This window comes from Bombus vancouverensis, chromosome 16 (genome assembly GCF_051014615.1).
Source record: "Bombus vancouverensis nearcticus chromosome 16, iyBomVanc1_principal, whole genome shotgun sequence".
Classification (NCBI taxonomy): Eukaryota; Metazoa; Arthropoda; class Insecta; order Hymenoptera; family Apidae; genus Bombus; species Bombus vancouverensis.
In genome coordinates this window covers 7928343-7955954 of record NC_134926.1, presented here as the reverse complement: position 1 = coordinate 7955954, position 27612 = coordinate 7928343, and the positions used below count along the sequence as shown (strand labels likewise).

The 27612-nt window shown below is 32.6% G+C and overlaps 1 protein-coding gene across 5 annotated transcripts; it reads right to left on the bottom strand.

Annotated features, from left to right (window-relative positions):
• Nucleotides 1–90: 90 nt before the first annotated feature.
• On the bottom strand, nt 91–26995 carry Pdfr (Pigment-dispersing factor receptor). 5 transcript variants are annotated; one of them, XR_004464955.2, is made up of 13 exons: nt 25348–26995; nt 23225–23332; nt 11464–11624; nt 10705–10808; nt 9748–9892; nt 8265–8367; nt 7171–7291; nt 6596–6674; nt 6414–6499; nt 5665–5845; nt 4839–4953; nt 3002–3185; nt 91–1428 (listed from the first exon to the last, which is right to left on the bottom strand). XR_004464955.2 is itself a non-coding variant. In XM_033342456.2 (13 exons), the coding sequence occupies exons 1-13, from the start codon at nt 25427–25429 to the stop codon at nt 1416–1418; spliced, it is 1392 nt and encodes a 463-aa protein (XP_033198347.1). In that variant the 5' UTR covers nt 25430–26995; the 3' UTR covers nt 91–1415. The 5 variants fall into 5 exon arrangements, 1 of the variants encoding a protein (XP_033198347.1); XR_004464957.2 differs by having other exon boundaries at nt 91–1423; XR_004464956.2 differs by having other exon boundaries at nt 3006–3185.
• Nucleotides 26996–27612: the final 617 nt, after the last annotated feature.

Genomic DNA, 27612 nt, shown 5'->3' with positions numbered 1-27612 from the left:
AGAATTATATAAAAAGTATAAAAATTGTGATTAAAATTATGCTTATAGAAAGTGTAAAAATTAAAGTCACAATTCTGCAAAAAACTTCATCAAACAGGGTACATGTCACGATAATTTATTTACATTTTAAAAAAACTCACAGCTACAAAGTCATACAAGCGATGATGCGCTCGCTAATTAGCTAGCCTTACAAATTAAATACCCTGGGCCGTTTGACAAAAGCTTAAAAATATTACACAGTACGTTCTGTCGCAGTAGTCAGTCTATAATTCATGAAGAGAGTGTTACAGCTATTCAATGAAAATTTGTTGATCAACAATTAATTATCAAAGCTTCAGCTCACCCATAAAATAAATATTTACAATAGGATATTTGAAAACCTTCTGGTTTCCCAGTTTTATTTTATTTTCTTTTTGTCTGGGTTAATTCCAGAAAAAAATGATATTTTTATTATAACGATTTTTTATAAGCATAGATTACAGAACGTTCTCTTAATTTATTTGACATTTTGGATTGTTTAATTTGAAATTCTTATATTGTCAAATATCTTTTACGCTCTGATTGGAATTAATTTCTTCCCAAGATGCACATGGTGCATTCTCTAATGTATTAGATAAATAGCATAGGACGCAATTGATGCATTATCAGCCACGATTATATTTTAAAAAATAGAAACAGCAATACACGTACGTCAATTACATCTATAAACGTCTCTCTTCTGTCGTTTTTCTTCCAAATGAAGATATCAAAAAATAAATTGAATCTCACTTGAATGTATCTCTCGTAAATTCTTTTCTTAATATATACAACTCATTTTTATTAAAAAAAATTAACTTCCTGAATTTGATTAATTATTAGTCATTTTTGTAGAGGTACCATTTCAATTCTCTATGATATGTCGCTTGAAATAATTCTCATTAAGAAGAAAATGAAGAGAAGTGTATATTCACACGATTCACTAATTCTTAATAATCATCTTTAACAATTTCCTCGTGCCATTCACTATGACTTATGTCACATACAATTTACTTTCCAACTTTTCAACAAAAAATCTTCAAATTCCAGACTTCCATCCATCATTCTTCCTCAATATCCACTCAATCAGACATCAGTAAATTATTAATTAACATTTCATAGATATCTTACAATGTCTCTAGAAATTACAAAATTTGATGGCCATGCTGCTCGAGTAAAGAAGTTTATTGAAACATTCAGAATGTTAATCAGGTCAAGTTTTACGCTGTGCTCATCATCTTCATCCATTACTCTAATCAAATTTCTACTAATTGAAAGTCGAACGATTGAGTCTTTAGATTAATTTCAGGTTGTCCATTTTTCATGATCCACAGAAGCTCACAGCTCATCTTCATGGTCTGAATGGAACTTTGAAGCTTTCGTCCAGAGAGGCTCCATGGTCAGACAGCTGTTCTGAAATCGCAAACTAGTATTGCTTCCACCAAATCATTGGGGTCATCTACAACAATACTTTTTTCTGAACATGGAACACTAATTGGAACATAGAGTTTTCATTGTTATATTGGTTTTTGTGAATTTAACGGAAATACACCTACGCGTAACATACATTTTGGAAGAAATATTTGCACAAAGAATAGAAAAACAATTGAAAACATTGAAGTTATATAGATGAAACAAATTGAAAGAGAAGAATCAACTGCTTGCAATATCGTTGATACAGTTTCTATCTTTTAACTTTATTTACTAAATGAAACAATGTGTTCGTTAATTAATCCAGAGGTTCTTTTACAACAATAAAAAAACTATTGTAGTTAAATGTAAAAGCAAGTGAGATTGAGAAACGGACTGGTTTGTACAAACTGAGCATTTCAAAGCAATTGTGAGCTACACGTCATGCAAATTATTTACACAAAGAGCGAACAATTATGCTAACTATATGCACGCGAAGAACTAAATTGTGAGAAGAGTGTTTAAGAGACAGACTAGTTTCTGATTGATAGAGTTTAATATATTTCCAAACACTAATGGATTATGGCAACAGCAAGTATGGAAATTAATAGAAAACTCCAAATTTTAGCAGTTTGAAGAAGTTGTACGAAACACGATAGAGCATAAAGCAATTCAGAAGAAGTGAGAGAAACGAGGAAGAGGCAGGAAGAGCTAGAACCAAAAGATTCTCCCAAAAATTTAAGGAGAATGCAAAGAAATCTAAGCATAAGAAGAGTTTCAAAACGCTTGAAAAGTCCCAGTAGAACTTTGAAAATCTCAAAAGAACCGGAGAAAACGAATGAGAACCGAAGAGAGCTGGGGAGAGTCGGGAAGTGCCGGGAAGAGCCGGGGAGAGCCGGGGAGAGCGAAGGAGAACCAAAACTAAGAAACTCTACAAAAATTCATGAATATTATAAAGCGATGCAAATTGAAGGAAAACTCGAGAGAACTCAAGTGAACCAAATACAGTTAAAAAAAAGCCTTAAAAGAACCATGGTGCCCGAAGGAGAGCCAGGGGGAGATAGAAGCAAGAAAATGAAACTTTAAAGAACTTTACGAGAAGTGCAATAGTGTAAAAAGTGGTCTTAAAAGCTTTAAAGAGTCCAGAAATGACCAGTGAAACTTAACAAATTCTAAAAGAACTAAGTACATCGAGGGAGAGTTAGGAAGAGCCAAGAAGATCTCTCAAGTTTGCAGACCCATTAATCTTTGTAAATAACAAAAATTCGACTCAAGGACAAAAAGTTCCATCAAGATATAGTGGTAATCCGATTGGATAGAAGAAATGAAACCAAGCAAAAAACAACCCAAAGAAAACAACAAGGTTAATTACTTCATTGATAATATTTAAAAGAATTGCAGAAGAAACAATTGAAGAGATAAAATTGAATACATCCAAAAGAAGTGTATCATGGTGTAGGTTCATCAGCAGCTTGAAGAAGAAACCTAATAGAGCTTCCTTTAATTAGGATGATGTAAGTGGTGACATAGAAGAGGAGATGCAACAGTATATGCTTCCGTGTCTGCGTGTTTTTACCTACTGGTACGATGTTGCGAGGAGGATCAACCTTCGATGTTGGTAATGATCTAAGTGCGGAATGGCGAAGTTTCCTCGATCATTACTCACTCGGCAGGTCGGTCCGGTGGTGGAGTATTTCCACCTCGACAGCACAGTCTTATCCATCCGCTGGGTCTTATCTCCTCTTCCTCCATCTCGATCACTGCACGTATTAACAATCATTATTCCGTCACTTTCTTTGTTCTCATTCTTTTCGTTCTTCGATCTTCTGCTCCTCAACGAATACAATTTTTTGAGCTAAAGAAATTTTCTGCTATCTCTGCCTTGTAAAACTTTTGGCTAATTTCCTCGTTTATAACAGATGGGAATAATTATAATATAGGAACTCAGTAATTAAATTACTAAACGATGACTGTTAGGAAATGATATTAGTAAAAGGGAAGATCACATATTATTGAAATAACTGTGTGTCAGTTTATTTAAGAAAAAAAACAAGTGATTTTTCTCTGAATTATTTCGTACTTTAGTTGTCAAATGGTGAATTAAGGAATTATTTAATTGCCAATAATTTTTTATTGTATTTAATATTTGGCAAATGATATTTTGCATTTATGTGTGTATTTCTCAAATATTAGACTTCTGCTAATTTACAAACGAAATGTCAATATGTGTAGCTATATGTTAGCAAATGTTTTAAATTAAATGTAACCAAATGTGACGTGGATAATATAATTTGAGAAATCGCCTATCAAATAATTTCACTTGATCAATTTAATTTAATTTTGTTTGCCAAATATCTTATTTTTATAATACCCACACTCTCGTTATACGATAGTAATATCAATTAATCCAAATACAAATATTTCATTTCAACAGTTTCTTATGCTTGAAATTCAACAGTGACAATATTAATTAATTCAAAGGCAAATATTTTATTTAAATAATTCACCGCGCTTGCTATACGTCAATAGTAATGATAATAATTAAGTCAAAGTGAATCGCGGAACATTATCGTCGATTACAATTTGCACAGTTTGGATAATTTGCAGTTACAATTGCAGTTGCAATTTGCCGATGAATTGTCAAACACGGCTTGAACAAAGGGCAAATTTGGCCCATACAAACGAACGATCCAAAACACGGATTTGCTTTATATTTGCTTACGATAAACACTGCTTTGTCAAAATATTTCTCAGAATTCCCCAATCGTCAGATTCCACTGTATTTAATTAATTAATAATTCATTCCCTCCTTGCTACATGTTAATAAATAGGAATTTTTAAGTTAATAAGATCGTAATATAATTTGTTAATTAATTTATCAATTAAATGCATGAATGTATGGAATAATGAGAAGAAATATTCGATCATTTTGGAATATCGTAAATCATGTGAGAAAGCTCATTTCAATTTTATTTTATCAGAGTGTTATACGTAGAATGTCCCTTCAAATACTAGTATTTTGATATTTGTTCTAATATTTTAATAGATTATTCCCCTGTCAAACAGATCTTTGTTTATTAGCATAGAATTGTAAATATTAACATACTCTGATAAATAGAAAATATATCCTGGTATTATCCGGCTTACCTTGTATCAAATAATAAATCATCGTTTCTAATTACACGTCTTTGGTTTAATTTATTTGATAAAGAATTATATGCGATACTAGGAAAATTGTAATTCATTGGATTATATTTTTGTAAGTGGAATTAATCAAACTTAGGAGAATCGTAAGTTGACCAAGAATTTTCAATTGCATTTCCACTTAAATCTCATGAAAGCCAGCAATTTATAAGAGAAACTCAGATGATTTACAATTTATAAATATTTAATAAATTCATTAATTCACTCACCCGACGCGATTCTTTGGGGTTGACAACCACTGAATGTCGACTGTCTTCTTGCTTGTAAGTCAGTTCCTCTTAGAGAAAGGTAGACAGAAATAGTTTTGTCCAGAGCGAGCCTCACCTGTGTGTACCAGACAATAATTGGCCCTTAATCGTATCACTAAACCAACCATTCACTTACTGCAATGCATATTTGAATAATTTAATTAAGAGTAGGGTGGAATGTGAGTACAACCTAAATTCCACGCCTGATAAATCCAGACTAATGTTTACGCGATACTGCGCCTCCCTCACCTTAGAGTAATTTATTTCTCAGCCTAAATCGAGCTTTGGATATATTAGCGCTCTGCAAATTCGAAACGCCGTGTTTTTGTATGAATTGTTCGAAGATGAACTATAATCTCTGGTTTGTCGTAATTTACTTTTGGAATATTAGCAGGTTTTTGATTCGTTTTTACTGTAAATTACTATATTTAATGTTAATAGATTAAAAATTGGATATTTGATATTAGTTGTGATTCAATTTTGGAACATTGGAAGGTGGTTGATCAATTTTGTATATTAAATTTAGTATAAGATTAAAACATAAAGTATATAGTAACTTATCAGAAAAAGTCATTAATAATAATTTATTAGTTTTAGTCTTGGAGCTTAGTTTTGGTACTGCTAAGAATGCTCTGTCTTCTTCCTTCTTTCTTTCCATAATTTAATCACTTTAGGGTTTTAATCTACTGATTATATTATACTAGATGTATAATATACTATATTCGATTTGAAACAAAAGAAGACTGAAATAGAGAAATTTGTTCATTTTTAAGTTCAATTGTCTCACCTCGCCGTTCAAAAAGCAGTACAGTGTTGCGATGAAGAGACCTTGAAAGGATTGAAGGAAATGCGTAGAGTAAGACCACAAGGCGAATTTCTTCACGTTGTGCAGGGGCACCTCGATCATGAAGAGCACGTTGGTGATGCCTAGTAAAGGCAGAAGCACCACAGCTGCCCTCACAGCTTTCCTGTAAGAAAGAAATTAGCAAAGGATGTTAGAATTATTTTTGTAATTCAGCAAAATATTTTTTTCGAAGATCAGAATTTGTATTATTTTACCATTATTCATAAAATATTGAAGTAGTACGTTAATTGTTATTTGTATATTTTAGCATTATACGATTCCTTGATATTACATTGTATTTAATAATAATTAATTAATAATTATATGTATTAATAATACGTATTATATGTATAAATATTAACATTTTCATATTTAATTTAAATGATTTAATTTAATATTACAACATTGGATGTAATATTACATTATCTTGCTATATAATGTTTTCCCTCCCTTATATTTAATTATCTAAATTCAATTATTTTCTTTAGCCACTACTTTCTTACTTTTAATTAAAAAGTTGTGAGTATAGTGTAAACACGTTGACCCAACCTTCGTGAAGTCTATTAATTAAATATCCTTGTTCTTTTTTGCTTGATAAGATTGGACAACTCGTTGTATCTTAGCTACTTTATCTTCTGCTTGTGACACTTACTTCGTTCTTAGAAAAAGTTACTGTCATGTGAATTACTTACAAGACTTGCTCGATTTCGCTGGTGTGACTCTGTCGAAGCTTCACCACGAGCACTCTGACGATGTTCAGCAGAAACAGAAAATTGAGCTGAAGGATCAAAATCAATACAAAGATTTCTATAGTTTCCTGTATCTAGCCATTGTTGCAAATTAAAATGTATCTTTCTAAATTGATATTACTCACCAATATCACTGCAAATCTAGGTCCCTCTAGGATCCAAAAGTAGGAAGACAGATTGTATCCAGACCAGCATCTGGTAAATCTGATACAAGCACCATAAACAATTCTTATTTGACAAACTTCTACCAAGAACTGATGATGAATTGGAGATCCAAGTATTAAATACTACATCATATTATACTAATTTATATAATATATTTTCATTATATATTTTACATATAGAAAAATTGGCTCTTGTTCAAACAATTTATCAACTATTCGAAGGAAGTGTATTTAATTCTGGTGAAACTTACTATCTTCTTTGTAAAAATATGAAAAAGTTTACATGGACAATTTTCTCTACAGCTGAGAAAATTTAAGATTTAGTTGAGGATTCAATAGATTTCTACACCATTCCATAATAGATGCAATCTCATCCGAAAGTGGTATTCAATAAATCTGTCATGGTGTCTAACTAAATGAAGGGAAACTTTAGGTAGATGCACTTAGAGGATGAGTTTTAGAATCTTAATCACCCATAGCTGAATTTCATGTAGCTATAGCTTCATTTCCTATAGACGTGGCAATCTCCGACTTACTTCGACTTTGGATGGTAATAGAAGGCGGTGATGATGGCCCAAACTAGCGTCATTATGACGGGACATCCCCATCCGATGAACCGATACATCCTGTAGTATGAGTTTTCTTGGAACACCGTTACTGGAACAGTAAGTAAAAGACGGTGCGATTATTTGATAGAATTTCACTTAAACTTTTGATTCCTATAACAAAGCAGGACTTTGTAACATGGAAAATTTATTGGGACTAGGTAATTAGGTCAGTTACTTGGAAATTGTTTCAGATGTCTTAGTAGATATACAGAGTGTTTTATCAACTCCACTTATCCCAAAATACTTAATATTTAAAATTACTTACAATTATTTAATATTTATCTTGCAAGATAAATACACTAGTTAAAATCACTACTTTAATATTTCATAAAACCTATTTAGAAATTTAAGAAGAAACCTTAGAATATTTTTTAATAAAAAATTTAGTAACTTAAAGGAGATTGCTATTGGTATCTATGGTATTAATTTTGAATTACAGAATTAGCAGGAGACTGAATATAAGATATAATCATTGGTATTTTCTCTTTTCATTGTAACTTTTTAATAGAGTTTCATACAACCAATAATTATGTAAATTTCATTTCTCATTTATGTCTATAGAAAGTCCTTATAAAGTTTAATTAGAAAAAGACTAGAACATCTTGTATATACAAGATGCTATGCTGTTTTTGCACTCCTAAACGAACTTCAAATTTGTTATCAGTATTATAAGTATTTTCCCTAAAATATAGAAAATCTTTAGTTTGAATGAAGATATTTTATTTCACAAAAAGTTTTCAATCTTAAATTCAAGTTGTTAAAATTGGTAAGATTCAAAATTTAATAGCAAACAAGTAGAATAAGTTTTTACTGAACCAACGTGATCAAGCTAAAAATAGAAGAATAATTGGAAAGGAAAGATATGAGTTTCCTAGTGGGAACAAGAACTTGAGAGCAAACAATTTTTTAATTAGAACTGAATCGTCTTAGAGCCACGAAATTGGTTGGTGAAATATTTGTTCTTCAGTTTCTATGTTGATAATGTAAAGGAAATTTTGAAGAATAAACGTCGGTTCACTTACCAGTGACCATATTATGCAAGAACAGTCCCTCTATGAACATCCACATGAACATAGCGGTTTTGGTGTACTCCAAAAGGGCGTAGCTGGCCTCACAGAGCACAGGCTTTAAGAAAAAGGAGTTTCGAAAGTAGATTTTAACACTAGACTGTCTTTGACGTCTGTTAATTATAAATTTAACTTGTCACTTGGATCTCTTTCAATTTCTTTAATTTCTTGGAAATAACAATTATTGTTACATAATAATTAATTAGGATATTACTGATTAAGATTAAGATTAAGATACTAATATGATTATTTCTTTCTTTTTAATGTTTCATTTCTGTTGGAAGAATTAAAGTTAATTTATCTGAAACTGATTTACCTTTATTAAATCTCAATTTTATTAATCATAGAAATTTATGTCTGATTAATAACTTGAACCAATATATAAAATATCTTACAACTATAGATTAACTCTCCTACTACTATTGATAAATTGTCTTTCACTCAAATTATCTAATAATAATTACATAATGCCTAATAAATATTACTATTTCAGATAATTATATTTCTGATGAAAGAATAGATGTACAACCTCAGATTATTGATATATATATAATTATAAGGAATAAGGAACGTTTTTTATTAATAAACGTTCTTGATTTTACTTTGTTTCTTAATACCGAAGCTTTAAAAGTACAATAGTTGAGCTCCTGACAACGAGCAACACGGCGGGCCAGCTGCTACATGCACAGCGGGTTGCTCGCTGTCAGGCGCCCAAGCGTTATATCTTTAGAGCTTTATTACTGGAAAATGAAGACAGATTGGACGTGTGTTTATAGAAGAAAAATGTACCTCGTTCATATAAAGTTTCTTAATATATAATCGCTCACAAAGTTCTACACACACTTTTGTTATACAATCATTTACAGTTATGTACCAATATGAAATATTTTTGAATTTGCTCAGTATATTTTGAGATGGAATTACTTTAGAAATTATAAAACCTCCAATTCTGCGAAGATTGCAGATCATTATTAATGTCCACAGAAAAGCTACAAGTTTACTAACATTATATTAAATCTACACTTTTATAACCTCATGCAAGTGCAACAAGTATATGTAAATATGTACATTTTTGTGTCTTCTTACTTCTTAAAAAAAGCACAATAGATTGTTGCCGTTCTTTAAATGCATATATGTTTCAGAAAATGTTCAATTAATGCAAAATTTTATGCCAAAGAAATTGCTGAAGATAATGTTCTTGTTGCAATTCAAATTTATATGCAATATAATAATAATAATATTTTCCAAATTTAAGGATTTATTCCAAATTTCAGACGATGAATGTAGACTTTTATGACTAATCGTGTATCAGTATAGGTGGAAAACAATGACAATTCGATAGTCAAATATATATCAAATGTAAGGAATATATAATCTCCTGTGTCTCATGGTATATTAATTAATCAGTATGTTGACAAATACAGTTTGGAACACTTACGGTGTTTCCAATGCCATGTTGAATACCATAAGTCTTCCTTCTGAGGACCTCAATGTCTATGTACAGTGTTAATCTAATCAAGACCTGGACAACCATGGCGACGAACAGATTCTTGTGTATCCTGGTCCTTGTGTTTCTCAGGGACCTAGATTGGCATGAATATTATCATCTCAGTTCTACGTAATTTATTTCCATCTTCATGTGGCATTGTTAACGAGAAAGGTGCTGAAATCTTTGTGTCTTGTTTGTAAATAAATGGCTTTTCAGTATCTCGGAAACCGTGTGACACAATCAAGGTTTCATTACATTAATCATAAAGCTCTAGCAAGGACTTAACCTAATTCCCTTCAACAGCTGTATTTCCCATCTTTCTGCTGAGATTAATTATTATTTATATAATTGTGCTATCTTGATATTTGGCATAAAGATAAATGGAAAACAGAAATAGCCTAGTATCAGCTATAATTAGAATAAGAAGATATACTATTGGGTTTGGCAACTGATTGCGGATTTGGTCATTAGGTGGTAATGACCAAACCCATAGTTGGTCTTTGAGGTTTATTCTATTCTTGAGACTTTTTTAAAATGACTATAAAGGTATAATATCGTTATTTGTATTGAGCTCTAATTGATTTTTTTAAATTTTCAAAATAAATATCTATTTTAATTTTATTATACTTTGACAATAAAATTCCCTTTTAAATGGCAGAATATTAGCTCGTATTTACGATAAAAAAAATATTTTTTTTTATTCTTTTATTCATAGAAAACTTTGCCTAATTTCCACATTTTAGAAGTATATTACGTTTATTTACATTGGCTTTCAATCGATTTCTTTCAAATCTCCAAAATACCTATTTCAATTTCACTATAGGTTTGTAATAAAATAGTGATTGAAATATTACTTAATAATATTACCTTTTAGGTAGACAAATCTTAATATGATAAACAATTTACCTAAAACGACAGAATATGGCAAGCGAAGCAAGCAAAGCTACTAGAGAGATGCTTAAACCAACGAATTCTAACGTTCGAGTCTTTTCAGCTATGTCCAGCTTCATCTGAAAAACAAAGAAAAGGTACAACCGATAAAAAAGTTAATTCTTATTAGCTTTTTTACACAAATTATTACGCATCTCCAGTTTTTACATTTTTCCACTCGTTTTATTATCCAATAGCTACACGACTCTTTTCCATCATTTGATTCTCTTTAATCTTATCTAACAAAAAGCTCTTGGATATTTATACTGTGATCAATAACAGTTTTATTTTTGCAATACGACCAAATAAAAAAATATATCAATCTCTTATCTTTGGATTATCACGTCACCTCAATTTTTTAATTTTCATTTCCAATAAATAAAAAAAAATCTTACGTTAAAAATCGTTTCTTTATTAAATTTGTTCTTGAACAAATTTCATGTATTTGACGCTATTCCAGATCATTCGTATTCGAGTATTACTTATGCATTTAAAAAAAATTCTGTTCCAACGCTGCTCATGTATCTGACTATATTTAAAATTATTTGCTTTTAGATACTAATTTGATTATATCTAAAATAATTTGTGTCTGAACGCCCCTAATGTATTTCATTAATGTTCATCTTTGAACATTAATATTTGGCTTTACCATCTAAATGGATACAATTCAGATTCTCATTTAATCCATTTAATTCGAATTTCAACTGATAATAATCCAGCTTTTAAGACACTCACGTTACCCTCGACGGTGTTGGTGTAAACTTTTCCATGCAGCCGGAGCATTTCTGGTGTCAAACAAGTTGTGTAGTTTGCCCAGCCGTGCGAGTATTCCTCGTTATTCGTCCCATTCTGCCCCTCCCATCGACCATTGTAACCGCACTTCTTCTCCACCGATTCTAAACAAACAGCACGCTCAATTTAACAAGTGCGAGCTTCCCTGATGGTATCAGGCACGGTGCAGTGTTGGTTGTACTGTTTTGCACTGTGTTGTAGCGTTATACAAAACCTAAGAAAGACAAATCGATTTACTATCTTGTCCAATTTGGTCAATTAAACTGTTTGATTAGTAATTAACCAAAATATCTCACTTGGCTGGAATCAAACAAGCTCTAACTACCAACATTTGTCTAACTAATCCTGAACAAGTTCCACAATTATTTAGCGCGATAAACGGAAACGTTGAGTTTTGGAAATTGGTTTAATCCTTTCGCTTCGACAGTCTAGTCCGCCGAAGTACTGTCACTGAACGGAAACGCGCGCCAGAAATGCGCACAGTGTGCATAGTTGCAGTATATACGTTTACCTAAGTCTTAAATAACAATAATTCTTGTAAGAACCGTATATGAAATATCGTTTCACTGTCAATGGATTTAACAGATTTTTTAGCACGAAATAGTATACGATCGCTTGGATGTTTGAAATAAATATATTGCTTAAAACGTTTTGACGTTGTATCAAAAATGAGTAACTTCTAAGAAGTGATTAATCTAATATGTCAATAAAATCAACACAAAATGTTCTGCCGATAACGAAAAAATATATTATTGACTACAGATGGCACTGGTGTATTCCCGATGTATGGGGTACCGAACCCAAACTTCGTCGCGTGGTTGCTGCCTATAATCGGCGCTCGTACCCACAGGTCATTTCGCGGACGCCGCCTATAAGCGGCACTGGATTTGTGCTATTTTCGAGGCAATATATTTTACGTATAATTCTTTATAATCCTTATTCTTATTTTGTAATTTTTATAGTTTTGCCAATCTTTAAATTTTCCTAACTTTTGTCATTTTGATCGACCTCAACTTTATAACTTTTTAATTATAGTCTTGCGGGATCCAGGAGTAATTAACACAGTAAACTAATAAGAAATAATGATAAAAATTATTAAATACGTATCATCTATTATTAGTACCAATACTATTCTTATCGATTAAACTGATATTTATTAATATTAATATGTTATTAATAATAGCACGTTATTGTATTAATTACAATTTATTGTCATTAATATAAATTATTGACCATTAAAGTATTCAATTCAATTTAATGCGTTTAACTTTTAATTTATGAGAAAACCGAATAAATTCAATTCATAAATCTTGTTTTATTGCTACGAAACAGTTTCCTTTTTTGACAAATTGTATTTTACCTTTGAATTTCGTAAAAGAAATTGATGTAAATCGGGTTGCTCGCTCGTCTAATTAATTACGTTTATTTATGTTTAACATCTGCGAATTATTTTGCAAATTTTATTATTTCCAATTACTTCGCAAATGTTACAGAATATTCGGCTGCTTGGTCTCTAATAAAATTTGCGAAATATTTAGCAAACGCAACGCTGTCGGTAAATGTGAATTAAATTGGTGAACTACCGACACAGTTTCCACCAATGCATAGTAAATTGCTCGTCGTCAGGCGTCCAAAGAGAAACAAGAACTCAAGAATTCCAAAAATTCAAACGTAAAATACAGATTGCAAGGAAAGAAAGATATTTTATTCTGATAAAAAAAGAATGAACCAATTAATAATATAATAACAATTATTTTCAATATGTACTCGTATACTAAATAATTAAACATCCAAATATATTGTACAGTACACAAATATATTGTGATCTCTACAAATTATTTCACTGTTTAATCCTTAACAATTATTAATAACAATTATTATGGTAATAACTATAACAATTACTGACAATTGGTAGAAGTTGCAAAATGATAATAATTGCTAAGGACCGAGCAGTGAAATAATTTACAAAACTCCCATAATGATTTTAATTAACCATACAGTTCTAAATTACAGCTAACAAAACTTTACCAAAAATCAAAACAACAAATGTAAATTAAATAAGGAATTTGCTACGCCAATAGTAATAATTTGAACATTCTGATGTCTCTAAAATTTTCCAAGAAATTTCCATTTCACTTGCAATCCGATTTAACAACTTATAAAAATAAAACAAAGGAAGATAAGAAGATTTTGAGTACTATTTGGATTACGTTGGTTGAAATTTGTGGAAATATCAGAGACTGAAATAGGGATGTATGTCGTGGGTTATTCTAGTCTCGCACATGAAAGTAAACGGATTCGCAACATCATGAATCGGGGGATGATCCACAATTCCAGGATGCGAATGCTGGAGGAGCTTATTTCCAGTACGTGACTCGATAAACCGGTGCAATTTCGCACGATAGTTAATATTCCAGTAAGTATCGGAAACCGAAGGCATTACATGATACAGTTTTTGTCGGTTTCTTTAACATCTGGTGGAAGAAACAGAGCGACGATACATGAAAACGAAGTTAGGCATGAATATCCCACAAACTCGAGTACATCTGAAGAATAAAAGAAGTACGAGTTGTTACGTTCTTATAATGGACATACACGGTGTCCGGCTACAGATGTAAGAAAATGTAAGGAGCGATTCTTGAAGCTAAAATACGATGAAAATCAAGAATAAAAAAATCGCGTTTTCGGCTTTGTTTTTTAGTTATCGTTAATTAAAAATTGACCGAAAGATCCCTGTACGTGTGCAACCCTCCTTACACGAACGAAAGTAGGTCAGCCTAAGCAACGGGGTGTACGGAGATCCTCAAATCGAACGATATACATGGGTTGAATAAACTGGGTGCAATAAGATTAAACACCCTGTATAGTGTTTCGTTCATAATGAACATTTGCAGATTGGCTTTAACAACTGGGACAAGCCATAGCTTGTAAATAAAATAATAGAAGATAAAAAAGATTTCATCGGGGAAATATAAATGAAACAAATTTTAAAAGGAAACTTTATTCATAAACGTATTAAAAAATGTAATATAATCTCTGTTTGTCATACGTGACTATTGTGAGGCGTAGCTTGCCCGAATAAAACCGTGCGCGCCCTAATTTGTTAGATTAACAGTTCGTTGAAGTGAAAAATAAAATACATATCTCAAAAAAAAATATTCTCCAAATTTCTCGGAAAGAAAGAATTTCTGATGTTTGAAGAGAGTTGAGAGAGTTCGAAGATTTTCGAAAAAATTGTCTAGCATTTCAAGGATGATCAGCAATCGGAAGTGAGATCTTTGAGCCTCTAGCATTCGTCTTTTTAATTGTCCTTGTCTTTATGGAAGCATTGTACGCGCAGCTTGGGGAAAAGAACCGAAGACAGACTGAAACCTGGCATTCGTTCTCTGATTTTTCCTGTTTAATGTCAAGACTACACGTGAATTTTGACCGCTGAAATAGGAACTATGTGTTCCAAATTAAACCACATTAAAACTTGTAACGTAATCATGGCCATATACAGATATTCAGTGAGCTGAAAACAATGTGGTTATATAGAAGAGAAAGAGGAATGAGAAGAGGAAGTTAAGCTATATTTAATTATAGTTCGTTATTCAAATAAAGATATAATGAAAAACCTTCCAGGAATTAAATTCTCGTTGTGGAATTTATTTTTGTTTCAAATTAAATTGAAGTATCGTTTTCTACGGTTTAAAGCATACCAACATCAAATTTTATATAAAAATTATGTATTCCGAAATTTATTTTCAATTGATCGGGTGAAAATTAAAGTAGAATTTTATAAAATTCGAAACGCCAAAAATTACATCATTTTCATGGCAGATTTGTATTCAACTAAAAGCGGTTATTTTTCAAGTTAATAGAAGAACCTTCTTATATTAAATGATTAAAAGCAATGGGAGGATACTACAACAAGGTATCAATTAAACAATAAAAAGTTGACATTTCATTTTTAAACTTGAGATTAAAATTAATTAATAAAATTTCATTAATTTTATGTAAATTTAAAAGCAATATTTAAATAAATTTAAAAATAAAATTCATATCAAATTTATATTGAATTTAAATGAATCGAAAAATGAAATTCACACAAAATTCATATTAAATTTATATAAATTGAAAAGGAAATTTTATTTAAGTAAAATTTAATTTTATAACATTATCAATGCATTTTATTAATTTTCTGTAGAAATAAAATTAAGTTTCTGAATAAAATTGAATTTTGTAATTAAGCCGCGATAATCCCAAGAATAAATTTCTTTTGAAAAGAGATTAAAATACAATGTTATGAAAAATGGCATTCTTCTGATTGGTAAAAGAAAAAAATCATTTACTAACTGATAAAATTCGCGAGTATTTTCTGTATCTTAATTATTGTAATAATTATCTTCAGAATATCGTAGTGATGAACAATACCTGTATTGATTTTTGAGGCACACCGCATGCCAACCCCGTGATAGAAGATTTCTCAAACTAGGAGCTTCAATAAACACGAATATCTATAAAAGAACGGAACCAGATGCTATCGGCAAACCACTTGCTTTATGAGTGCAGAAGATTTGAAACACAGTTGTACAGGGGCAAAAATACGGACTTCGCTCAAGTACAACTTTGACGTCTCAGATTCACCTTAAAAATACTCTCAAATACTTAGAAGAAGCTCAAATATAGTATGGAATCTAACAGCAAGAAGATGTAGTAGAGAACAACCGAGGCATAGTTGTCGCTAATGATCCTGTCGATGCGACATTAAAATCAAAGGAAAGAAAAAAAAAAAACTGTGTAAACAAGAGATTCAGAAGCTTCACTAATGATCAGAGAAGTATCCGGAATCGAAGAATGGTTTGTCTTTCTCGTCTGCTCGGTAGGTATTCATTTCAGTTGAAAAGTGGCAAAGCCCCGCCCACCAGCCAGCTGGCATTTAAACGGACATGGAAATTCAATGTAGCCACTTTTTCAAGTGATTCTAGAAAAGGAGAGAAAAAAGCCACGACAAAAAAAAAAAGGAATTACACGTCGAAGAAAATAAGCAGTAGCATTCTTCTCCGCGTTGATAATACCTACTCCCCTTCTTTCCAATTGAAGAACGAATCTGAAAGCGGGTATTCCGTAGAAATAAATCGTTCCATCGTATCGTTGGCTGTATGTTCGCATTTCTACGTGAGATCTTGGAGAACAGAAGTTTTTCTTATTTGAAAATCTGTTGGAAACAGTTCATACTGTTGCTTGTGATTGTTATTAAATTGTTATTAAATTATGAATTTTTAAATATTGATATGAATTATGGAAATACGATTTCAATTGAAAATGTCGCGATTGTAAATTGAGGTTAGAAATGTATGGAGATGATGAGGTTAGAAATGATTAAAAGAATATTAGAAAGTGATCTTGTTTATGAAGCTTTGGACTAGAATAAAAACTGAACTGAAATTGCAGCTGGATATACTGCAAATTCAGGTTAGTGGCGTTGAAAGATTGAAATTAGAAAATTAAGATCGAAAGTGTTTAGGGGTCTGAAAGTAGACATTCAAAATAACATTGGAAATATTGTAAATGCAGGTTAGGAAAAGTCTGGAAAGGATAAGGTTAAAAATTATTAGAGAATTGGATTAATGATGTTCAAGAAACTCAAAATTGAATCTGAGTGTATTACAAATCGAGATTAGAAATATTGAAATATTGGGATTGGAGTATCTAAGAAATTTTAGGTTGTAAGTACGCAATCAAATTGTGCGAATTGAGGTTAGAAGTTGATACTGGGTTATGGAATAGTAGGGAAACCAACCTTAGATTGCAAACCACGATTGTAATGAGAAATGCAATATAATGAGCAATGGAAATACCAGCATTTGAAATTGGAAATGTTCGTGCAACATGAGAGCAGACGTCAGTATTAAGCTTGTAACGAAGATACATCATAATTTGGGATGACAATTATTTAGGAAATTGAAAATGGAATTAGCAACACTGCAAATGGAAATATTTACGCAAATTGAAATATAAAGATAGATCGAATGTACAGATAAAGTGAAAGATAAAGAATAGAATATGTGAAATACGTCTCAAAGAGATGAAACAATATTCCAAAAAATTCACGTCCGCGAAGACGAAGTTTAGTTTCAAGTGAGTGCGCAGAAGATGCTGAAGAGAATTTAAAACATAAGAAAGGGAGATCAGAAATACTTGTAAAATACATGTGTCAGAATATTTCAAGAAAGTCACGTCTAGGTCATGAAAAATTGTTAAGTGTTTGAAAAATATAATCTTAATTTAAGAATAACTAAGAAATAGAATTAAAAGTATGGGGGAAAGGGACAAGCGAGAATACTTCACAAAGTTAAGCAACCGCGAAGATTCGTATTTAGGAAGAAGAAAGATCTAAAAATATATAGATCAAAAATATAATAAAAAAAATAAAAAATCAAAACTTTGTAGAAACTATGGAGCAGAATATTCTCCACAATTCACATCCAAGCCTAAAACTCAGATTTTGGAAGAAGAAGAAGAGAAAGAAGAAGCTGAAAGTCTAACACAGATATAATAAAAAGGGTATTCAAAATTAAAACTTTCTGAAAACCACAGACAAGAATATTTTACAAAATCCATCTTCGATCCTAAAAATTTAGGTTTTGGAAGAAGGAAAGGAAGAAACAAAAAGATCATAAAAAATCAAATATCATAGATTCCCCAAAATCCTCATCATCTCCAAAGATTCAGATCCTGGATGGACCACTTCATCCCAATTTAACCCACTTACGCATCCCAGAAACGTGGCGTATATAGTTCGAGGACGTAGTCATTCCAAAAAAAAAGAAGAAAAAATAAGAAACTAAAAAACAGGAAAGGGAGAAAAGAAGGACGCGCAGAGAAAAGAAATTTTCGTGAATTAACGACAGATGTGACTCGTTGTTGTCGTTCTTCTATTCTCCACGGTGTACCCGATTCAACTTCGCTACTGCGCTGAATGCAACCTGACCTGCATGCAAATTCCTCGTGTTGTTACAATACGAAAATCCGTCAGGGGACTTGGAAGTATACCAGCTCGCTGTATTACGTAGAGTTCGGTGTTGGATCACCGAGAATCATTCGCTTCGTTTCTTGTTTCACAGATTCGTTTCAGTGTGAAATTTATTTTCTGCCGTTATCTTCCTCGAGATTTACTTTTACAGAACTCGATCCTAGATCGGATTGCCTGCATCGGATATTTTTAACGACATTTTTTGCTCGGGTTTAGGTGGAAGCCTTCGGTAAATTGAGCGAGACGCATTTTTTCTTGGAAAGTCTAACGATTGAAGGTTTTCATTCTTGAAATCATAAATTTTAATCCTCCATTGTAGCATTTTTAAATCGCATATAGCTTCGTAAAACAAACATATTTAAATATTTGCAGACATCTTTTATCAATACGCATATGCAACCGGTAAGTAAGATATACAGAAACATTTCTTCGGTATAACATATGGGACCCACACTAGGGGTGGGTATTTTGTAGAGAGTATTTTTTGTCTTATATATGTAACAAGTACATGATTCATTTCTGTTCATTTTTCGGTGAAATGAAATTAAAATGTAAATTTTTAAGCGCCCGACAGTAGGCAACCAGCAACTCCGCCGAAATTGCATTGGAAGACGGGTTGCTAGTGCTCAGGCGCGTCAAATTGCGATGTCTGTAGTTATCTTTATTTGCACATTTCTGGGTACATTTCTTCATATTAAAAATGGTAGAAGATTTCAAAATCTGTTAATACCAAATTGCAAAATTATTTTTTGTGTAAAATACGAATAAAAACTGGTATTACGAAAATCGTAATGATTCTAGTATACTGTTTGTTTAATAAAACCATCTTGAATAAAGCAGAAGATAAAAATTTCTAGATTGGAATACGAATGTAAGAGTTACTTAAACTGTGTGTTCCTAACCTATACGTAACCACACGGTCGAAATGGTTATTACCATTTCATCGCATCAATATGAGGATTTACGTTCAGTACATTTGTAATTTGGCTCTATATATAACTCAAACCTAATTGCATCGGAAAGCTGTTTAATCAAGGGGTGTTCCTTGAACAGATATAACGGTTCATAACCTAAATCTGATTGCACGATACAGCTGTTTAACATCGGTCTACATTAACCAGAGGATATATCGTGAATCAAGTAAAATGATTTTCGAAATCTAATACAAATCTAATCTACGCACACAGGTGTTTAAACAGACAGTACTTTGCGAATCAGCATAACGATTCTTAGACCAAACCAAATTGGAAATCAATGCAAACCTAACCGTGTTATACATATAGTGTAGAGCGACCTATTATAATCGTAATTCGATACATTATATCGTCCTAACCTATCGGTCGTTATTATTAACCGTCGCTATAGTTATTACTTTGAAGAATGGGGAAACGAAGAAGGAGAAATTTGTATGGAACCATGCATTTTTGTGAACCGAAATTTTTGTTTTAGTTACCATTCTCAGATCAGTTAGTATGTCTCTCGTAAATCATTTTTTTGGCCCTATATCGATTCCAGTTATCCTAGAATCGATTTTTGTATCAATTTTGCAATAATTGAAATCTTACGACGCTAAGAAAATATTTAGTTTCATTATAAAGCTGTTTAACCATGACGAATTGTACTTAAACATATTTCAGACTTGAAGGTTAGGTTTGCATTTGTTTAACTTCCTACTTAAAGTCTATTTTAGGAAGAAATTTGACAAGGAACCATACGTTTTATACATTTACAGAGGATTTAATACAAAAATCTAATCTGTGACAATATTTTTGTTCACTAAATATTATATGTTTAATATTATACATATATTATATTATATGTATATTTAGGGCCGGTCTCCTTTAACCGGAGTCGTGTCGTAAGCTGACGACATCGATTCCTATCCGGGATTCGCTGACACGGGCAGCTTACTTGAACTTGCCACCCGGTCTCCGCAATACATTTCCGTTTTCACGACGACAATAACAAGCAGACAGTGAGAATGAGAACCAGGGAACTCCCGATACTCGACCCACTTCGTCGCATTTTCATTGCACTCGATAACGCTGTCACATGTTACTGCCACTAACCGTCCGGCAAACCCACTTTAACTGTCTTTTTCCATTCTCTTTAACAATAATTCTATTCTCCGCTGATTGAACTAATCTTACAAATTTCGTCGGAAATTCTTTGGAATGTAAAGGATTTTTATATAGGATTAATGGAGATAATCCTACATTTTAAATTTGTCAGCGTTTTTTACGTTTTTTAGAAATTTATATAAAGTTAAAGTACACCTAGAAAAAATGGCGGTCTAAAACAGAATACCAACTTAAACTTATCTTCTCTTAAAGCTTGCAGAAGGACGAAGAAACGAAGAAAAACAAGCAAAGGGGAATAATCATGGGTTAAGTAGCAACGATTTAGGTTAGAAGTACTTAAGAGAGACTCTTTAAATTTGTTTTACATTTGGGACGCCATCTATTTAGGGAGCGTTTCCATAAAGATTATGAGTTTGACTCAGGAACTTGGTTCTCCTTTGATTAGAATTTGGTACGAACGTTTGGGAATTTCTGATCGCCGATGTGAACTCGTCAACATTCTTCCGCCAACGTCCTGCCATGCAAATGCGCCTTCAGCCACCGTGGAATTTCAAGGTTTCGCTTCGACGAGCTGGATTAAAAAGTCAATAACACCGAAAAGCATTCAACTTTCTCAAAGCCTGGCCAACGACGTTAATTACATCTGAAATAATGACAAACTTCCCCGGAAAAAATCCGTTAAACTAGTTGAAAGTTAAAAATACTTTAATCGAGATGGTGCTTATTAAACTTCTTATTAAAAAACTATTCAAACTATTAAATTATTCAATTAATTAATACTAACTGTAGTTTCTCAGGTCTACCTGGTATTTATTGGAAACGTTTATTCGTTCTTTATTTATTAAAGTTAGATATTTACTTCTTCCACGTGATCATCACTATTGCACTCTCTACGTATCTCTTACGTTTTCTGCGTTTAATTATTTTTATTAATTTTTCTGATTGCCAAGTCCTCGAATAGGAATTTATATTTGATTCCTTTTTCATTCGTTAGTCTATAGTTAGTAACGGGTCATTCTCAAGTTGCACGTTGTGGAAGCTTTTTACATTTTGTCTAATGTGACGTAATGTGTGTATATTCCGATTTAGATTCCTCGTATAGATCTGTTATTCTTGTGTATCTGTTCTTGTACAGTATAGTAATTCGGTATAAGCATCGGTAGTTCGCTAAGCTACCTACTTCATTACCAGTCAGCCTTTTTCTTTCATAGTCAAATGTTGGAAACGAAGCTTAAGGCATCTCGCATTAGGTTAGTCTCCTGATTCTTTCTCGAACTCTGAATGCATTTTGTACCGACTTTTTTATGCACGGTGTACTTTCTATACCTACGTTGAAGATCTTACGGAGGAAACGAAGTTTAAGCGATTAAGAATAAATCTGCATTATTCATTTAGAATTTTCGTCCACATCCGAAGCTCTTTTTCTCATGGAAAATGCATTTCCTTTGTCTTTCCAGGGATTAAGCAAGGAAAAATAGTCTAAATTATTCTCCTGAAATTTTCTTCCGTTTTCTCACTGATCTTCTCATGCGGAATATCTCCCATTTTTCTTCTCACGTTTAATGACTCATTGAAAACAAAGCTTAAGTCATTTCAGAATACATTATATTGTTCCTTTGGCATTTTCTTCTATTCTTGATGTTCCTTTTCAGTAGGTTGCTCATACAGAATACTTTTTTATTTCTCTTCCCACAGTCTCTCATTTAAAAACCCGGCTTAACCTCTTAAAGAACACTGACACATTCCATGTACAACAATAGAATTAATTCTCTTTCAATTCAAACAGTCCAGCGCTTTATTGTCAGATGAATATTAATCTTGCAAATCCAACTTTATCTGGTTTGTAACAATTATTGGAAATAAAAATTTAAAAGTCGTCCTATATTTAATATTATACTTCAAAGTATAGGAACTTTCCATTCTGTATTACAACAGAAGAAAGAAAGAACAGAAATATGTCTCTGTCATATTATGAAAGATTTTAAAAGAATAATATAAAATCCTTAAAAGAATGATATAAGAAATATTTCCTATAATCCTTAATATAAGAAATGTAATTTCTAATTCTATATCATAGAAAAAATAGGGATTTAATTCACTGGCACTATGCAAAAAGTTGACTCTTGAAAAACAATTTCCTATAATATAGGAAAATATTATTTTCTATAATCCTTCAAAGCATAAAAAATTTATTCTATAATATTGCCTCATAGAAAAAAGATAGAAATTTGTTTCTATGGTAAACTGAAAGATTTTAATTTTTAAAAACGTTTTAACTCTTTTTTGATTAGTATGTGAATATTATAACACATACAATGTTGTGCAGATACTATTTGTAGCCACTGTGTGTATAAATCTTAGGAAAATACTCACTGATTAACAATCAACATATCACCATGTTCCCACCAAACCTGATTTCTATCTTCAAAACGTATTTGGAAATTCCATACATATAAATTCTAATTACATTATTACTCGATATTCTCTTCACTCACTTTCCTTCTACCTACGTTCCAGCTTTACATCTATACATACAGTATATACCAGCCCAGGTAACAAGCAATTTAAATGTGCATTCATCAAACGGTGACACGTGTATACTTACTGGTTGCGTCGAATACATCTTCGAATGGGCATTTCTGTTTGGTCGTCGTAGATGCTTTGGTCGGTGGCCAGCAGAGCAAAGAGTCCCAGACCGGTTCACACCATAGCTCTGTAAAATGAAACAGAAACGGATACGTGAACCACATTACTGTCACACCGTGTTTTCTCGTACTGGACCGCGTGTCGCTGCTTCATACAATTTTGAAGCCGACTACCTAACTGATACACGAGATTGGTTGCTCTTTGAATTTCATTTGCAGCTTTCGTATGCGGAACGAGCCACCGAAATATCCCAGGGAATCGACGTCTCTATATTTGGTAGCATACAGAGTGTCTCAGCTAAATTGGGTCTCCTCAATATCTAGCTGATGCGTGAGTTACCAAACTGTTACATTACATTACATTACCGTTACGTTATTTCACATTAAAATAGTTAACTTCTAAGTGAAACAGATACTGAGAGGAAATTGCAGACAGATACGGAAATTTAGAATTCAGAGCACATGGTAGGAGGGTGCAGGTTACTGGAAATTGGCCAATTAGTAGAGAAGAGATAGTCAAAGACGAAGGAGAAGATAAGTCTGTAGATATTGAGATTATATTGAGAGAAGAGTGGGGACAAATACGGAAATTTAAAATTCAGACCACGTGATAGTAGAGTGTAGGTTTCTAGAAATTGGGCAGTTAATAGAGAAGAGATAGTCAACGAAGAAGGAAGATATAAGTCTGTAAACTGGGTGAAGAAATTGGAAAAGAAGAAGAAGAAAGGGGCGAAGAGAAGAGAGGTATTTGCAACGTTTTTAGTTAAGTAGGCTAATATTAGTGATGTTTGTAGATTGGAAATATATATTTGACAAGACTGTAGGCAGTATTATCCTTTACATACACGTTATTTTGTTAAATAATTTGATTACCCATTGTACTGCTTACATGAGAAACATATCAAGGCAAAGTTGCTTCACTTGCACTTCGCACCTGCACACTGTAGCCTACTTCTTTAACGCCATCCTGAAACTAAGCGTTTCAGGCCTCATTTTGTCCACTTTGATTGACCGATCAAGTTAAACGACTTCTGGTCAGATCTTGGAAGTTGAACAGTTTGATCAGTCAAGAGAAATATCGATCAGTGTACATGGAGATAATGGGATTTGAAACCGTCAGTTCCAGGTCTACCCTGAAGAAGTGGACTGCAATGTGTACGGAAGGTTCGTGCGAAATGGAAGTGCAAAGTGCAAGTGTAATATTGTAGTTGCACAATTGCTTCTGGAAAAACCAATACCATGACACCTTACCACAGTGAAGATTTGAAATGTAAAATTCTCAAGACAAAGTTACACAATTTCAAGGAGCACCTGTAATGGTGGAAGGAATTTTTTCTCAAGTCTACCTCACTCGCCTCTTGAAATAATTTATCTTCGTCACGAGAATCCTCTTACGCGATTACAAGTGAGCCAGATATTTAGACGATCACATTTACGTAGCTCAGACACCCTGTATATCGATTGATTCCCTACCGGTGGAATTTCTTTCTTTATGGTATTTTTTTTATTGATAGAATTCTGTTTTTAACCTGCTTTCGATGCGTTTATTTAATTGTGTAATTATTTTTTGAAATTTTCGTTGATACGCGTATGATTTCTTCTTTGAATTTCATATTCAGATTTTTTATTTAAATATCTAACGTTAATTTGAATACTATGCTAAAATCTTCAATTTACTATCTGATTTTCAAACTAGGGTATCTACCTACGATTTACAGTTTGGGTTTCGTATTAAAATTTCTAATTTACAATTGTATAATCCTCTTTTGCGGTTCTTGTTTCACGTGGATCATCCCACCTTTGAATTTCAGCTTAAGGTTCCTCGTTTATAATCCGAATTATATACTAAAGCTTCCATTTTGCAGTTTCAATTTCGAGCTAAAGTTTCTACGTGCAACCTACGGTTTCAATTTTGTATTAATATTTCTAATTTACAATTACTGTACTGTTTTGCATTTTACAATTTTTACTTCGTATACACGACTTCCCTTATTAGGGTCTTCAGTTCAATATTTTGACCTCTATACCCTTTCTTCCCACTTATTATACTTATAACTTAGCATAATATTCTATCAGTACTTACCTCCATCTGGAGGCTGAAAGTCCTTATACTTGTCGCTGCAGAACTCCTGCGTGCTATTGCCAATGGCATTACCGATGCCCATGTTTCCTTTAATTGTCCATTTTCACTTCCTTTTGCCTCTACATGCATACAACTTCAACGAACACGCCCATACGACATACAGCAAATATACCCTGTCCTCGGGTTTCTTCATCTCTCGTCATCGGAAACCATTTTCTCCAACACGAAACGTAATCGAATTCGGCTATTCAATCGAATATCCCCGCGGCCACGCTGTTCCTGTCTTCTCTATCGTTTGCACGAACGAATTCTGGCTGGCTGAATCCTTTATCTCGTGCAGAGGAACGCTGACAAAGGCAAAAGGAATTTCTTCTGAACCGATGAACGCTCCACGTTTAAGCTGCCTCTTCGTAACTACGATCCACGTCGCTTACCCAGCTCCAGGACTTTTTTATTCTCCAGTTATACTCGTCGCTGAACGCTTTGTCGCTTTCTCTTGATAACTAATCGCTTCTGTGATAATAGGGAATAGTTTGGTAGCGTTTGGAGTATCTTTGACCACGCTGGCTACTGAACTTTCTTCTGAAGAAGTATGTTATGTCTTTTTGAAGATATCGATTCTGTAGACTCCTTGAAATGTTATATTTCAGCAATAATGGGACGAACAGAGAACAATTCAGTGGCGATTGTAGTGTGTTTGACGATGTTGGTTACTTCTCTTCTTTGTTCCGAGGAGATTATGATACATCCAAGTGGTTTTCTGCAGATGCTTCTCAATATTGATTTACATTTTATATATTGGCAATGAGAGAAAGAACGTAGAAGGAGTTAGTAATGGTTTGAGTGTGTTTGACAATAATGATCGCTTCTCTTCTTTGTTCTGAGGAGATTATGACACACCCGAGTGGCTTTCTACAGATGCTGTTTCTCTACATTCATTTACATTTTATATATTGGCAATGATAGAAAGAACGTAGAAAGAGTTAGTAATGGTTTGAGTGTGTTTGACGATAATGAACGCTCTTCTTTGCTCTGAGGAGGCTGTGTGAGCTTTGAGCTCACATGGGGATACTGATTCCGTAGATCTCTTTAAATTTTATATATCAGCAATAATGGAAAGAAGGAAGAAGAGTTAATAGTGGTTTGAGTATGCTTGACATCGTTTGTTGCTTCTCTTCTTTGTTCTGACGAAGTTTTATGAATATCAAGTCGCTTTTTGGAGATAACGATGCTGTAGATTCCTTTGAATTTAATATCAGCAATAATAGAAAGAATATAGAAGAGATTAGTAGTGGTTAGAATATGTTTGACGTGATTGGTTCCTTCTCTTCTTTCTTCTGAGCAAGTTATGTGAGGTTCCAGTGTGATGGTTTTAAAACATGGTTTTCCATCCAGTGTGATGGTTTGCTTCTATATATCTCTTTAAATTTCATGTATTGACAATAATAGAAAAAGTTGAGGATTGTTCGTTAGGGATTGAACTATGTTAGCCACATTGATTTCTCTTCCAACACCTTGGAAACCATTTGGAAACAATATCTATATATTTGTTGTATGTTAGTATATCAGTATATTAGTTTGGATTTTGTATATTAATTATGTCGCAGTGCAGACTGGTTCTCCCTTGAGTATTTTTATTTAGATTCCAGATGTGAATCCTTCAAGAAATGGGACGTAAAGAAATACTTTTATGAAAGGATGATGGATGAAAAATTGCATGGAATGCAAGCTTTCTGCGGTAATTGGGCTTTGGTCTGATCCATGAAGCGTTTCTTCATTGATGGTCTTCACCTGAAAAGAAAAAGGAATAATATTGTTAATGAGAAACAGGATAGATGGACAATATTGTTGAATTAAAAAGATATCCAAATAAATTAACAAGAAAAGAAGAAAAATCCTTTCAGGTCTTGTGACCAATCGTATAATTATAAAAATTGGAGACACGGTATTAATATCGTACATTGCCTCACTTATCGCTGACCATTACTAATGAAAACCAATATCAGAGTCTCCAAAGCTCTTTTTCCCTTTTGTAGGTAATTTAAAACAACTTCGATGCTTCCTAACTTAATTAATAGAATTCCTAAAAATCAATATAAAGATACAAATTTCTTGCACAAAATTAAAGGAAAAATGAAAACACTCTTTGAAAATAAATCGAGGACAAAGCGAGATATCAAATATTCTTTCCCACAACTGAAGAAACTTTATAACTAGACTGCGAACGTTTATGAAAACTCGTTTTCTTATCATGAAATGTAAAAT

What these genes read in the sequence shown, in the direction of transcription:
- Pdfr (XM_033342456.2), bottom strand. Translation starts at nt 25,429, where the DNA reads ATGGGCATCGGTAATGCCATTGGCAATAGCACGCAGGAGTTCTGCAGC. An exon ending in CTAGATTTGCAGTGATATTG is followed by an intron (nt 6,500 to 6,595) that starts GTGAGTAATATC and finishes TTGATCCTTCAG; the next exon opens with CTCAATTTTCTGTTTCTGCT. An exon ending in AGCGAAATCGAGCAAGTCTT is followed by an intron (nt 5,846 to 6,413) that starts GTAAGTAATTCA and finishes TCTTTCTTACAG; the next exon opens with GAAAGCTGTGAGGGCAGCTG.